This window comes from Lagopus muta, chromosome 13 (assembly GCF_023343835.1).
Source record: "Lagopus muta isolate bLagMut1 chromosome 13, bLagMut1 primary, whole genome shotgun sequence".
NCBI classification, from domain to species: Eukaryota; Metazoa; Chordata; class Aves; order Galliformes; family Phasianidae; genus Lagopus; species Lagopus muta.
Window position 1 is genome coordinate 5,207,788 of NC_064445.1, and position 14,105 is coordinate 5,221,892.

General features: G+C 46.4%; 1 protein-coding gene across 2 annotated transcripts in view; it reads left to right on the top strand.

The window, feature by feature from the left end:
* The window catches only part of PCDH19 (protocadherin 19), a 51,941-nt gene that overhangs the window by 19,413 nt on the left and 18,423 nt on the right, over window positions 1–14,105 (top strand). The window contains exons 3-4 of one of the 2 annotated variants that reach the window (XM_048959190.1): window positions 3,283–3,341; window positions 6,190–6,362. In XM_048959190.1, the coding sequence (XP_048815147.1) occupies window positions 3,283–3,341; window positions 6,190–6,362 (232 nt within the window). The remainder of the gene's footprint in view (window positions 1–3,282; window positions 3,342–6,189; window positions 6,363–14,105) is intronic. The other variant, XM_048959191.1, reaches the window with a different exon arrangement.

A 14,105-nucleotide genomic window follows, 5' to 3' on the forward strand; every position in this document is an offset into this window, starting at 1 on the left:
TGAGGTGCGGAGGGACAGCAGCGTAACGCAGCCCTGATTACCCCGTTGTAAAGCTTCTTCCTGCAGCCCCTTTGGGTCCCAATGCCAGGGTCTGGAAGAGTTGCATTGAAGCTCTGCATCTTCTTTAACAAAAATGGGAGCCCTCAACAACAGCTGGAGGGGAAACAAATAAAAAAGAATTTTAAAATGTCCCTGCTGATTGCTTGATTCTCAGCGTGTCTGATGCCGTATTTATATTTGTGTTGCTAAGGCAGCGGTTAGAAGCACTTTCCGAATTAGAGCCGGGTGCTCCCCACAGCCCCAAGCAAGCCTGCCCACTAAGGGCAAAGCAGTAACGTGGTCTGACACCAGAGAGCACAGGCGCCATGTAGGTGCTGCTCAGTGCCCCCTCATACCTTGGTATATGGCGTATTCACACAGTGTGGGGTCCATCCTGACGAGCACTGAGCATCCTTCACGCTGAGCTGAGCGGGAGGTGAGAGTGAGCAGCACTGGGGGTGGCCCTTGACTTAGGCTGAGGACCCTCCCTTTCTCCTTTGATTTTTACTGATCTGATCATTAAGAGAGTGTCAGCTTGTTTGCTTTTACCAAAATAATGAAGAAAATGTGGGCTGGACTCTTGATGCTGTGAGTTATGAAGAGCATGCTGTTTCATCGGCACAACAAGCCTTACCTTGTCCCTCTTTTTTGTGCTTTGACTTTGTTCTTGGGGCCTCGTTAAGAGAGGGAGCGTATCCTTTTCCAATTAAAATGTTGACATGTTGTAGACGTTCTCCTTCCCAGTCGTTTTGCCTCTGTTTGTAAGTGATTGCACTTTGCGGGATGAACTAGATTTAAATGAAGTGAGCTTCGACTGAATAATGCAAATTATAAAGCAGACCTCTTCCACGAAAAATCTCATTGCCGTTTTATTCTCCCGGTTTGATCCCATAGCTTGCATGGAGATCACTTTGACAGATAATCCCATAAGTACCCAGCTACCTCAGAAACCACCTGGAGCACACCTGGCTGCAGTCCTTGTTGCCTTATTGCTCCTTGTCCTGCCGGGGATCTGGAAGGGATTTGCATGAGTAGTGTTCTTTTAGAGATGTGCTGGATTTAAAGCCTGGGGACAGCTAGAGTTAAAGCCTGGGGACAGCTCCAGAGTACGATGAAAGCGCCCCTAGGAAGTGGAGGGGGTACATGGCATCTCTGGCATTGCATCTTCATGACTGCAGTGGTGCAGAGCATCTTGAGCAGTGGGTGATGCAGAGAATCTGCATAGGAAAGGTGTTACTTTAGCCAGCCAAACTAATTCTTAAGGACCTGTTCATCAGGCAGTGGTTTTGCTTGGTTCAGGGGTTTGGCTTTTTTTGTTGTTAGACATCAACGACAGAGCTCCCAGGGCTGTTGGTCGGATCTGCTGTGAGGGCTGGAGTTGGGCTGGGGTAGAAGCTTGTTAGAAGCAGCCTGTTAGAACCACATGGAGGTGTTTCAGTGGGTTTTGGTGGGGTTTTGGTGATGTTTGGGTGGTGTTTTGGTGGTACCAAGTTGAGCATTACCCACAAGTGGCCCTGGATGCTCCATTGGAATCCAGAGCTTGGTCCATGTGCCGCGAGTGCATTAAAGCTCTTGCAACATGTGGGCATGCATTTTCCTCTCTGCTTTCCCATGGCTGCCTCCCACTCTCCATCACTGCTGGAGGTCCCCAGGTTGGCAGCACTGGGACTGATGGGCAGACGCAGGATCAGAAATGTTCTGCAGTGCTTAAATCTTTGCCGCTGCGTGTTTTAAAAATACATGTGTATGCTTCCTGCAGAGACACAGAGCGCTTTAACAATCAAAGTTGTGCTGCAGGAACAAGGATGCAAGAACTGCAGGGACCAGTAGTTTGTGCAGTAAATCTCCTGCGTGACTCTACAGCAGTAATTACTATGTGAAAGTAATAACTGAGCTGTGCTGAGTGCTAGGCCAACTCCCCCGGCTCACAGATCCTTGCATGTTTCTCTCTGGGAGGCTCCTGTTTGGTAAATTAGATATTGTGCTGTATTTCAGAAAAGGTCACACTTAACCAAGGCTGCCTTTGCTTTATTATCTCAGTACAGCAGTATAACCTCAGCCGGGGTACGATTGGATTTCACTTTCGGCTCTGCTGCAGCAACTCCGCTCCCTGCATCCTGCCGTTGTGATTACGTTAGCAGCAGCCTCTGCTTTCCTTTATTTATTGAGACATTAAAGATGCATGCATTTATTTTTACCATGTTCATAATTGCCATAAAAACAGGCCATAGCATCCCCAGGTGGCTCTTTGGAGGGAAAGCAGCTGCGGGGCTGCCTCAGGCTCCTGCTACCTTTCAGCCATGATCCCACCGTGCCAAGCAGCATCCCGACACATGGCTCCCACCATAACTCCCACCACGTCCCACCACTACTTCCACCATGTTCCACCATGTTTGTCACCATGTCCCATCACGTGGCTGTCGCTTTGTCCCACCATGTCCCATATCTGTGGCTCTGGGGTCTGCTGGTAGCACCCTGCTGTTCTGGCGTTTTTTTTCAACCTATGCTTTGTTCCATCCCAGCTGTGAAAACTGGGAGCCCAGGTTCTGTAATCTCAGGTTAAAAGACAGCATTTCAGCTGTGGTGTTTGTCAGTGGGCTTTGCCTGCAAGTGACAAATCCATTGACTTTTCTCCCACTCTTTTGCTCCCTTCCAACTTTTAACCATGCCACCCATTGTCTGCCTTTTATTAATAACAGAGCCAATGTCTCTGAGTGAAATGATTTGAAACAAAGGGAAGTGCCTGCATTAAATTCTCTGGCAGGGGATTACCTTGCTGGCATTTACATATCTATGCAATAAATATTTTAACATGTTAATTATACACTAATAAGAAAAATACCTTTTGAACTTTCAGTCAAATTGACGCACACAGAACCGAGTCCATCAGGGAATTAAAAGCAATTAGTTTTGTAACAGAGCATAGGCACATTGTTTCTTCTCTACAAATTGTTCCATGGTCACCAGCCAGCCTGCTTCTTGGTGTAGGGCTCGGAGTCATCATCTGCTGCTGGATGGGTCGGGATTTGGGTTGCACTGGGGTATCTCTGGCTCGGGGGGGGACATGCGAGGTGCTGGTCCCACTGAGGTGGGCAGAGGTTGTGGTGCCAGGCAATGCCCTGGCCTGCTTCAGAGAGGTACAGAATATCCCCAATTGGAAGGGACCCTAAGGGACATCGAGCCCAACACCAACCCCAGCAGAAAGCAGCCTGTAACTTCTCCCTTTTCTTTTCCTCCTTCCAGACTGAAAATTACTCCTTTGACTCCAACTACGTGAACAGCAGAGCTCATTTAATAAAAAGGTACGTAGGCTGGCTTGAAAGCTCTTTGGTGTGCCCAGCCAAATCCTGATTATTTAATGTTCTTTCTCACTGCGTTATATGCTACTTGCTTTTTTTAATATGCAAAACGTTTCCAGAGTTATCATTTGATTTTAAAAACAGTATTTACTGCCTATTAAGTCCCATTGCTCTTGGTTTGCAACAAAGGAAAATCTTTTTTCTTCTGTTTGGTTCCTACACACTGGGAAGTTACAGCAAGTTAGGTAGAGTGCCGTTACCCTGACAACTTTAAAATTCATGGATTTTATTCTATTTGAATGCACAAGAACAAAATGATAGTTTTGGATGGTGAGTTTTCCTTATAGTGTGAGGTGGGGGGGAAGAAATCTCGTTTGGGGGCAGGTAATTGGGTTTGAGAATGCTCACTGTTTTAGTCTGAATACCGAGGCAAAGCAGCATTTTGCTAGGATTTTCCTTCCAGGGGTAAAAAGCAAATCATCAGTTCAGTTACAACCTAGCAATTTCCCTTGGGTGAATTTAACCCTTTGCATACAACCCTGCCTTGTTGGTGTCCTCAGAGAGCCCACCGGTGGCAAAGGTGTCACCAACGGACTCAGGCCTGTGCTGTCCCAGTTTAACCCCACTGATTTTACCCGGGTTGTATCATCTTCAGGACAGCTCTGAGCTTAAAAAAAAATCCAATTATCTTCCTGGCTGCGATCCCATTTGTTTACATCTTAAAAATATAAGGACTATGGGAGCTGCAAGCACTTTGTATGAGCAACTTGGGTTCAGCTAGCGAGGGGCAGGGATATTTGCCTGCATTATGTGTGATGTTTAACGATGCTAATGCAATTGTGAGAGGCGGCTTGCCTGCGCCGTGTTGCTCTTCGCAAGGCAGTCCACAGACACCCTGAAAAAAAGCAAATCTATTAATCTTTTCCCGCTCACACCTAACATAAAGGCAAGCAGTGCTCCCTCCTGCCACAGCGGGGTTTCCTCCAGCATTGTTTGGGAAATGCTGCTGCTGCCGCTTCCCCCAGACCTGCACATCTTTTGGAGAAGTGTCAGCCACGGAACCGTGTTGTGTGGCTGCTGCATTATGGTCTGCTTCACTGCAGGGAGATAAATGCGTTGTAACGCAGATTGCTGCACGTTGTGAACAGCAGCGCCGTGTAGGACAGCGTTTCCCCTCGCTTTCTACCTTTGTCTTGTATCTTAAGTACAGCGGGTGCCAGGGACGCTGTGCAGACATCTAAGAACAAAAATATTTTCTGTAGCATACTGTGGCATCATTTTCATCCCTTGCCTTTATGAAGATGTTGTAGCTCTTCTATCTCTGGTGAGTGAATCTCCTCCAATCCAGCACTTTAATTAATCTATTTGTACTTTTCCTGTGTTGTCTGCCTGCCTCTCTCACTCACATAAGGCACACACAAATGAATTGTAGATATGTAGTGCTTTCTTAACTTAAAATTCTTTGATGTTGCCTGGAATCAAAGTCAATGGCTTCAACAGGGACATCTTTATTTAAAAGGTGATGTTTGAAGGTTTACCAATTTATATGTATTTCAGAGCTCCCCCCTCGTGTGCTTTGCAAAGCACCAGTTGGTAGGTGGTCTGCTTGGTTTCCGTGGAGACGCAAAAGGGCTTCACTAAGTAATGAAAATCTGCAGCTCCTCAGTGCTTTGAAGCACAGGCCGCTCCTCGCACCGACATTTCAGCCCAGATCTGCCAGTGAGCAAGTTCAGTGCAGCCAGATCTCCCATGGGTACAAGTAGCCCTGGGGGAAGGAGCCAGTGGGGCTTTGCTTTGTGCACCAAGCCCTTCTCAGGTGCTTCTCAGGCTGGCAGCCCTCCTTTGGTGAACACTTTCTTTTTTCCTCCTGGCATCTGCCTTTGCTTTCTGTTCACTCCAGCCCGTGCCCACGCTCCCAGAAAGTTCCATCCCATGCATCTTGAGGTGATCCTGTCTTGCAGCAGCCAGCTGTCTAAGGGCTTGGGGAGTGGCAGGAGGATCATCCGCTGTCTGTGAGCCCAGACTGACAGCCTCTTGCTCCCAGAGGCTCCTGGAGGAAAGCTGGGCGCACAGGAGCTGGCTCACTTGGTTCACATGCACCATGCCTGTGTATCCATGCCAGGGCTGCGTGCTCGTTGTGCTGCTGTTCCACAAGCCAGTGCCTTTGCTTCTGGCTTCCCACAGTGCCAAGGACACCTATGTGCAGCTCACCACTCAAAGCTCTATGCTGGTAGAAAGGGGACACGATGTGGCAGTCAGTGCATCCTGTCCTGGTGACATGCTGGTCGGACACCCCACAGCCACCACTGCTCTGCTGTCCATGATGATGTGCTCCATGCACTCACATCACATCCAACCCAGGATGCAGGTCTTCCTTTGCTTGGATAGCAGCTTCCTGCCCCACTGGGTCAACCGTCAGGATGGGGACATGAGGAATTTGGGACCAGCTCAGCCCCGGTGTCCCTCCTGTGTCGACCTTGGCAGCTGTGACCGCAGGGGATGTCAGGGAGCCGGGTTGCTGCCAGATCCCCTGAAGTCCCTGTGAACTTGGACCCAGATGCACAGACTTATTGTTAAAAATAGGAAAGAGAATGAGAAGAAATTCACGCTTCCTGGAAGGCTTTTATTTTAAACCTTTAAGCGATTAGGACTTGGCCTATAACCTAGAAAATTAAACTTGAGATCCTTTTATCTTTAATTTGAAGTAGCACAATACGAGGAAGCCTAATTGTGGAAACGGCTCATTGGATGTGTGTGCATCCTGGCGGTGGCCCGCAACACACGCGAGCAGCCTGCATTTGGAGTGCGGGCCGATGGTGGCCGGCGCAGCTCACTGCCATGTCTCCCCCAGCAGCTCCACGTTCAAAGACCTGGAGGGAAACAGCCTGAAGGACAGCGGCCATGAGGAGAGTGACCAGACTGACAGTGAGCACGACGTGCAGCGCGGCCTCTACTGCGACACGGCTGTCAACGACGTGCTCAACACCAGCGTGCCCTCCATGGGTTCGCAGGGCCCCGAACCAGGTGAGCACCGCCGTGGCCCCATATGCCTTAGCGTGGGTTAGGGATAAGGCTGTGTGACTTTGGTAGATAGGAATTAATCTTCATGCTGTGCCTGTCAGGTAAGCCACCGGGTGGGATTATCCCATATTTCACCCCGAGAAGCCGTGACAATGCGTGAGATGGGATGAGGGTGGGAATTGCCAGCTTCCAGCCTGGGCTCGTGCCTGCAGATGCAGGGCAGCTCCTTCCTGCTCCCCAAAATGGCTCCTCCAAGAGATCAGCGCTGCTAGTCAGCCATCGCAGCACAGACCAGCCCTGGTGGGTGAGGGATTTGCATCTCTTCCCCAAAATGTGCATCGTGGTCTCAGCTGTTTTGCGTCCCCACGTGTGCAGTTGGAAGATGAAGCCCTGATCTCAACCCTGGTGTTAGCTAGAGGAAAAGAGTCAGAGGAGTTCAGCTGAGCCCAGGCTGTCATTTGTACTTGGACATGAATGTCGCTTTTAATGTCTTACTGATGCAAACATCCTATGCAAACATCCTGTCTTTTTCAATTAAGAAGTATGAATGCGGTTTGGTGCTCCAGCACAGGGAAGCCTCAGGGCGCTTGGCTATATCTTGAGATAAGCTGTAGCTGAGGCTCAAATGGAAGCCCCACTGCTAAAAGACTTAAGGATATGAAAACAAAATGCTGTGATTATGAACTGGTCTTCAGCTGTTTAATTCAATTCATGGTAAACATCATTAAAAGCCTTTGTTTTGCTGTCATAAAAGAGTCAAATGGGGGAGAGAGAGTTCTTGCCATCTGCGCCATGGAATGTTTTATTTTTTTTTTCCGGAGTGAAGCTGATGGCTGTATTAATTCTCGATAGAGTCTGTTAAATGGCCATAGTTAACCCTGTAAGACTCTGCGAGCAGGGGAACGCAGAGGTCACCTACCCATTCCACACTGCCAGCCACGCTAATTGGAGGGGGATGGCATCCGCAGTGATAATGTATTTCCAGACATCCCTACTGTGGCCAAAGATGAAAAAAATTAAACATTTATATAACTGTACAGTGGCAGTTTAATTCTCTGAGGACCAGTGCTGTGTCAGAGAATGCAGGCTGATAGCTATCATTTATTATTCTTCTATTACAAAGAAATGCTTTTTCATTTCGATCAGGAGAGGGTTTCCTAAGACGCGTTTGCAGTAAGGGATGACTGTAGAAGCAAAAAATGTTCATAATTGATTCTTGTCCTGCCCAATAGTCTGAGCAACATCTGTTAATTTTTTGTCACATTTCTTTAGCAAAAAAAAACAATCTCAATGGACTGCAGATAGGGTTTTACAGAGATTACATTTCTGATAAGTCTGCGGGCTGTCTCTGTTGCACACCAGGTAACAATGCAGAGAATTTAAAAAGGAGTTGGAGGCAGAGCTCATTTGAGGAGTTACAAAGGAAGTAAATTTGGTCCAATCTATTGCAACGATAAATCCCTATTGCATGTCAAACACCCACAAAAGAACAAGAAGGGTTTCCAGAAGGAGACTTACAAAAGCAAACCAGGCGTCCATCCCGCTCCCCAGTCTCGTGACTGCATGGCTGCAGGGACAGCCCCAAAGCACCAGCTCTGCATTGCCGTCTGGCTGGACTTGCAGGCAGGGAGGTGAGCAGTCACTGGCACAGCAGCTGAGGAAAAGGTTAAAGAGAATATTTTCTAAGCTGATTTGTCAAGCAGGGGCCGTATAAAATAATCAGGAAAATCAAGGCACTCAGACAGCGGTGATAACAGCGGTTCCACATAATGAAAGCGATGGTTTCGGCATGATAATTTTTACCCAATTTCAGGTCAGCAATGCAGGGGCAGGAAGGAGGCGCTCAGTATCCAAGGCAGGATCACCCAGGATGTGGACTGCCCGCCTCCCTGAGCATACTGTGGGATGCCTGTCCTATAGCCCAAGAGAGACATGTCAGGGTTTGCCTGGTCCTAACCATCCCCTGCCTGGCAGCCCAGTGAGATGCCCTGGGCTTGGACCTCTGTAACACCACCAGTCAGTCATGGGGGGGGAACTTTCAGGCTTCATTCAGATAATCTGGGAATCTTTTTATCTGCTCTGTGGGTAATGATGGTTCTGCTGAGGTCGGATGCTGGCTGGCAGAAATCCTTGCAGCTCAGTGATATCTTGATCTGAAGTCTGTTAATGAGGACGGTCTCTCCATGCTGGCATTGGGGGTCTGGATGGTTTTCATTTACTGAGGTGCTGGATTTCCTGCAGAAAGCAGTAGAAATGAGGGAAAACTCCTTTAAGTATTCTTAAAAGCAGTCTCTAGAACTGTGGGTTTGGAACTTGGTCTTACAAGACTTTTGGAGTTGAGTAGGGAAAGAATGAAGGTTGGTTTTGTACATTATTATTGATATGCCAACGATGTTCAGACACAACTGGTTTCCCACTGCCACTGGGCTGGAAGGGGCTTCACTGCTTCCATGCCAGTCTCTCTGGCTGGAACCCTTTCTCTTCCTTTTGGAAATGACCTAGATTTCCAGAAAAATGGCAGTCTGTCGTGTAAAGGGTGCTGAGCTGAAGTGGGCAGCAGCAGGTCATCAGAAATAGCGCCTGGAGCTCAGCCATGTTGCCTGGTTTGGAAGCAGGACTTCTGCCCAGTCCCTCTTTACCTCAGGATCTTAATTATTGATTATAAATTCATCAGTTGAAAAGATTGCTTTAATTGCTCTAATATGTACCCAATTTGGAGTTCATTATTGCGCGGGATTGTTTTCCTTCCCCTGCTAATTGATACCAAATGGGACATTTAGGAATGCGGGCACTGGGCGCTGCTCCACCTTCCACAATTGCTTGGCTGCTGGTTAATTGTTTGTTTGTTTGTGGAGGTGTTTGTACGCCACTTTTTTGTAACATTACCCTCAGCTGAACTTTGCAGTGGGTTTGTATGAAAAGATTTGGAAGCGTCTGCTGGATGTCAGCGAGGTTTCATGTTGGCTGGAGAAGGCTGCTGCAGCGTGTGGAGAAATTCTGGGGTGCCCTTTGTATCTTGGCCAATTTCACTGCAGTACGTACTGGATTTCCTCCAAGCCCAATCCAGGAGGACTCAGCGTGTCCCGGTGCAGGAATTGCTGCATGGTGATAACGGTGCCTCCGTGGGCAAAGGTGGGGGACGTGGGAGCTTCAGCAGTGGGTTTGAAGCTCCTGCTGCCTGTTCCTGCCAGCGACGGGGGGAAATCTCAGTGTGCAGCGTTCTCCAGCACCGCAGAGCGTGGTGGTGCTTTTCCCGTAAGTGGCAGCACGGACCAGATGTTTCACAGGGTAATTGAAAATTCCATTTTATCAGAAAGCATTTGCTGTCAAAAAGTTTTATCTTTACTTCAACAAAGAGGTTGATTAGATCCCTCAGGACCTGAATTAGCATCTTTCAGGCTAGATAGTCTGTTTTGTGATTCAGGTAGTTATTCCTCCCTTGGTTTTGCTCATACTGGGACTTTTTTTTTAATGCCTTTGCCCTCTTCCAAACATTTCGTTTGTGCAAGTTTGGCTTGTTTTCTTTGTGTGGAAGTGTACAGTCACATAGATCTGCTTAAATCTTTTCTACTGCCTTTTTCACCTTGCCTTGAGCCAGAACCATGCTTGTGCTCTATAAGTCGCAGAAGCTCTTGCCAGTGTACAAATCAGAAAGGAACTGTTTCAAATGTGTGTTTATAATGTCACAGGCAACAGATTTCAAACTTATCTTAATTCCCATTCTTGGCCAGTATTTTTATCATTAATTGTGACAATCGTTGACCCAGTGAAGCAGCGATTCACTGCTTCAGACAAAAATAGAATCCAAAGGAAAATGCAGAAATGATAAACACACACTAATCATAAAAAGGCAGTGTTAGAAGCAGTCACCACAGCCATAAGAAAAGAAAAAAGCTTTAAAATCAAAGTTTGGGGGTTTTTAAGCAATGCTTTATGTCGCTAATGTGTCTCTTCAGAGAATTGCTTCTAAAAGCATCGCTTTCGTTCTTCTGGTGCCAGATCAGCGGTAAAGGTTGGCATGAAATGTCATCAGTAAAGACCTGATCCTGCATACATTTACACATTTGAGTAACTTTGCTCACAAAGGTAGTTTAATTGTGTCTGGGTCTGATAAACTCCAGCAAGATGAAGGGTTTTTTGAGTAGAAATGGGTTATATTTAAATGCTTATGTTAAGTCTTCTTTATGCTATCGCACAGTATAGAAGTAGGCTTGAATGTAAAGGAGAGCTGGGCACTTGATATTCACTGAAACTTTTCATGCTGGTTTCATCCCTAATTATTCAGATACATTGTCATTTAGTGGATCAGGTTTTATCTAGAATATTCCAATTGGTTCTCATGCTCATCTCCATAGTATCTGGTGCATTTCAGCCGTGAACTGAGAACATGGCTAATGGTATTAACTGTAGGCAAGCACAGTTATTAGAAACTGCTGATTTTGAAATTAATTTCCAGCAATCATTCCACTGTCAACTCCCTTTTATTCTGCAGAAGGCAATAGAACTATATAAAGATGAAGACCCAGGTGACCTATTTTAGGGCCTTGGCAGTTCAGAGTAGGGCTGCTTTCCTCTGGAAGTTCATAAAAATTAATAACATACCTATTTCCTTATATTCATATATGCAGCACAAGACGTGCAGTATCCCATTCCTGTGTGAGTGACAGCACATCCCTTAAGATGGATAAACGCTGTAAGCTTTCTTTACAGGACAACGCCTGTTATTACAGCATTTCTGATTTCTGTATTATTGCATAGATCTTCAGTGTAACAGACTAAGTAAGCTCAGTGGTGCTCCTACAATGGCCAGCATGGAAGGAGCAGTCAGCTTTTCAAAATACTTTGAAACCCCTGAGAAGGATTTTTATGGAAAGTGGTAAGCTGGGCTTTAGGATAACAAAAAGAGATGATTGTCTTATGAGCCCTATGCTTTTCAATGATTGCCTGTTGAGCATCTCAGTCTGCTTTGGCAAAAGCCTTTCAAAGGCAGAGGAGCTGTGGCAATTCGGGGTGGCTGGCCTGGCGGTTGCTGATCCCTAGGAGCTGGGCATTGGCTTGGATTGGCCCATCGATGGGCTCCAGTGCCCCTATCACCACGTTGTAAGGTCCCTTGCAGCCCACACCGTTCTGTGGTTGTGCAGGGCAGCTGTCACTCAAGAGATTTCACCTGTGCATTGAATGCGTGGCCGGCATGAATGGGTTCCATGTATTGCTTCTTCTCTAGGCCCACAGCTCTGTAGCTTTTCAGTTTGTCTGAGTGTGGCTTAGAGGAGTCCTCTCTGGACATTGGTGGTGGGGCAGGGCTGACACTGAAGTCATGTCCATGGAAACAAATGAAAGCCAATCCCCTTTGCACAGCAACAGAACTAAATAGCAAACAGATGTGCAACCTCCTTTGTTCACATAGGAAATGTTATCTTATATCCTACGCTGCTGGCACTCTTTCTTCAGCTTTTAGGTTCGTTCCTTTAAAGATGATTCTTGCAACGCCTCCATCGCTGCAGTTTCTCAGCCAGGGTCACACAAGTTATAACCTTTAGATGCTTGAGTCCTTTCTGTGTAAGCACAGCAAATACTCACCAGATGTGAACATTTTGGCAACTTAGAGAGGAAAATTAAAACTTGGATCTGTGCCCTGTTGTGTAGGTTTGTAATGGATGAACAATCAATCCAGGAAGTTGCAGCGTTTCTTGGGGTTTTTTGTCGTTTTTAATGAGATTTTGTCCAATTTAGTTATTGCTCACCCATATTTTTGCTGGGTGACTGGAGAACAATTTGTAGGAGATGTGAAGGAATGATACTTCTGATAGTTTCAACTATGAGTGTGCTTAGTTTTGTTAAGCACTCCAAAACTCAGGTCTGGACCAAGGGTTCAGCTGAAGGACGTGGCAGTGCTAACCTGCTTCCCTGACTCTCCTGGTGCATCCTATTCCAAAACCACCACACAATACTTAGATATTCAAATATTTTAAGATAAATAAACAAGTCAGTGAAGCTTGCAGCTTCCTTTTCCCCTATAAACAAGCCAATAAAAGCTCCTGTAGGCTTTTTTTTTTCTCCTTTGACAGTAACTTCTAAGAAAACCATTAACTCTTTCTGTCTCACAGCAGTTAAGGTTAGTAATGGTCGTGGTACTGGCCATCACATTTAACAGCGAGGAAGGTATATGAATAAAAACCAACCTTCTGCTAACGCAGCAAGTGAGCACTTCCCCATCTCCTCCTGTAATCAATCTACATTGTTAATGACTCTGAAAACAGACTGAACTGTTGGGGCTGGCACCGGGAAACTTGCATTACAAACTAACCATCTCTTATTAACCTTTTGGTGTTTCCCTCACAACACTAATTACAGCCAAATAGAACTACTGTTTGTGAAACTCTTAAGTTAAAACACGACATTCAGAGGAAATATGGTAAAATCCAAAGCTCCTGTTTGCTTGGCCTTTCTTTTTAATTATGATGGAGGATGGCTGTTACTTGTTTAACAGAGGCTTACATGATTAATGCCGTAATGTTACTGTAATTAAAACAGCAAAAAAGATGTGATTGGAGTCTGTATAATTTACAGACATCTCCACATTCTGGTGGCAGAGCAGCTCTAAGTGTTGCAAAGAGGAATCATAAAAATTTATTCTAATTAAAATTGCCAGATTGACTAAACAACAGGTGACTTATGTAACTCGAGCAACTTGCTCTTTGGGTGAGAAATCATCTGAAATCAGTGAATTATACAGAGCTGTCTATTATTCTAGTAAATGGGAAAGTGTGTGCTTACCATGGCAACCTGCATCAATTTTGCTGCCGCTGGAAAATACAGGGCCCTTTATTAAAGGAATAATCACTGCAAACAGTGCGCTGACCCTCGGCCTCCGCAGGCTGTCGGTACACGGCATCGCGTTAGCGCGGATCGTTACAGGTCGCAAGCACTTGCTATCAAATTAAATAACTCCTGGTGTAGCACAACATGAAGGGGTGACGTGGGCAGAGCGCCGCTCCTTGCCCCCCGTTTGGGCTCAGGGATGGTGAGGACATCCCTGCTCCTTCCCCTACAAGGGGGGTGTTGGCTTTTCCAGCAGCGCCCTCAAGCTGTCCCCACACCTTGGGCAAGGGATGAGGAACTGAGGTGTGAGGTTTGGGGCCGTCACAATGCTGGCTCCCTTTGGGATGAGCTGGGTAGCTGTTTTTTCCTCCACTACTGGCAGAATCACTGCGAATAACTTTAAATGTGCCATAAAGAGAAGTCACAGTCCTCTCTTCATTTGGACCACTTACTTACAACAGCATCATGTACAGAGTGCCTTAGTGAAGGGGCCCACGGTTTTTTGGCAGGAGGTGTACATGGTGAGTGTCTGAAGCGCTCTGCTGCCAGCAGATTACGACTGAAGGGAGGCATAGCACAGGGTTTGTATGCGGGTTGTTTTACTAAATGATCTATGTAATAATGTATAAGTCAAAACTCGGTAATAATTGGCACCAAACAGCCAAGAGAACTTGAAGCTTTTATCCGTCTTAAGGGAAGTGCTGCCACTCAAAGCTCTTCAGTGCTATATTTTATTTCTTACACAGCATAGATGAATGTAAGTGAGCAGATATTTTTTAAATAGGTCACAGAATTATTAAAAAGTTTTGCAGCTTTTCTTTGCTGCAGATGTGCAGTGTGCTGGGAACGGAGCCCGGCCAGGCCCTGGCTGGTGCTGCATTGCCTTCTCTTTTGTATCTGCGTCTACAACAGAAGTCCTTTGTA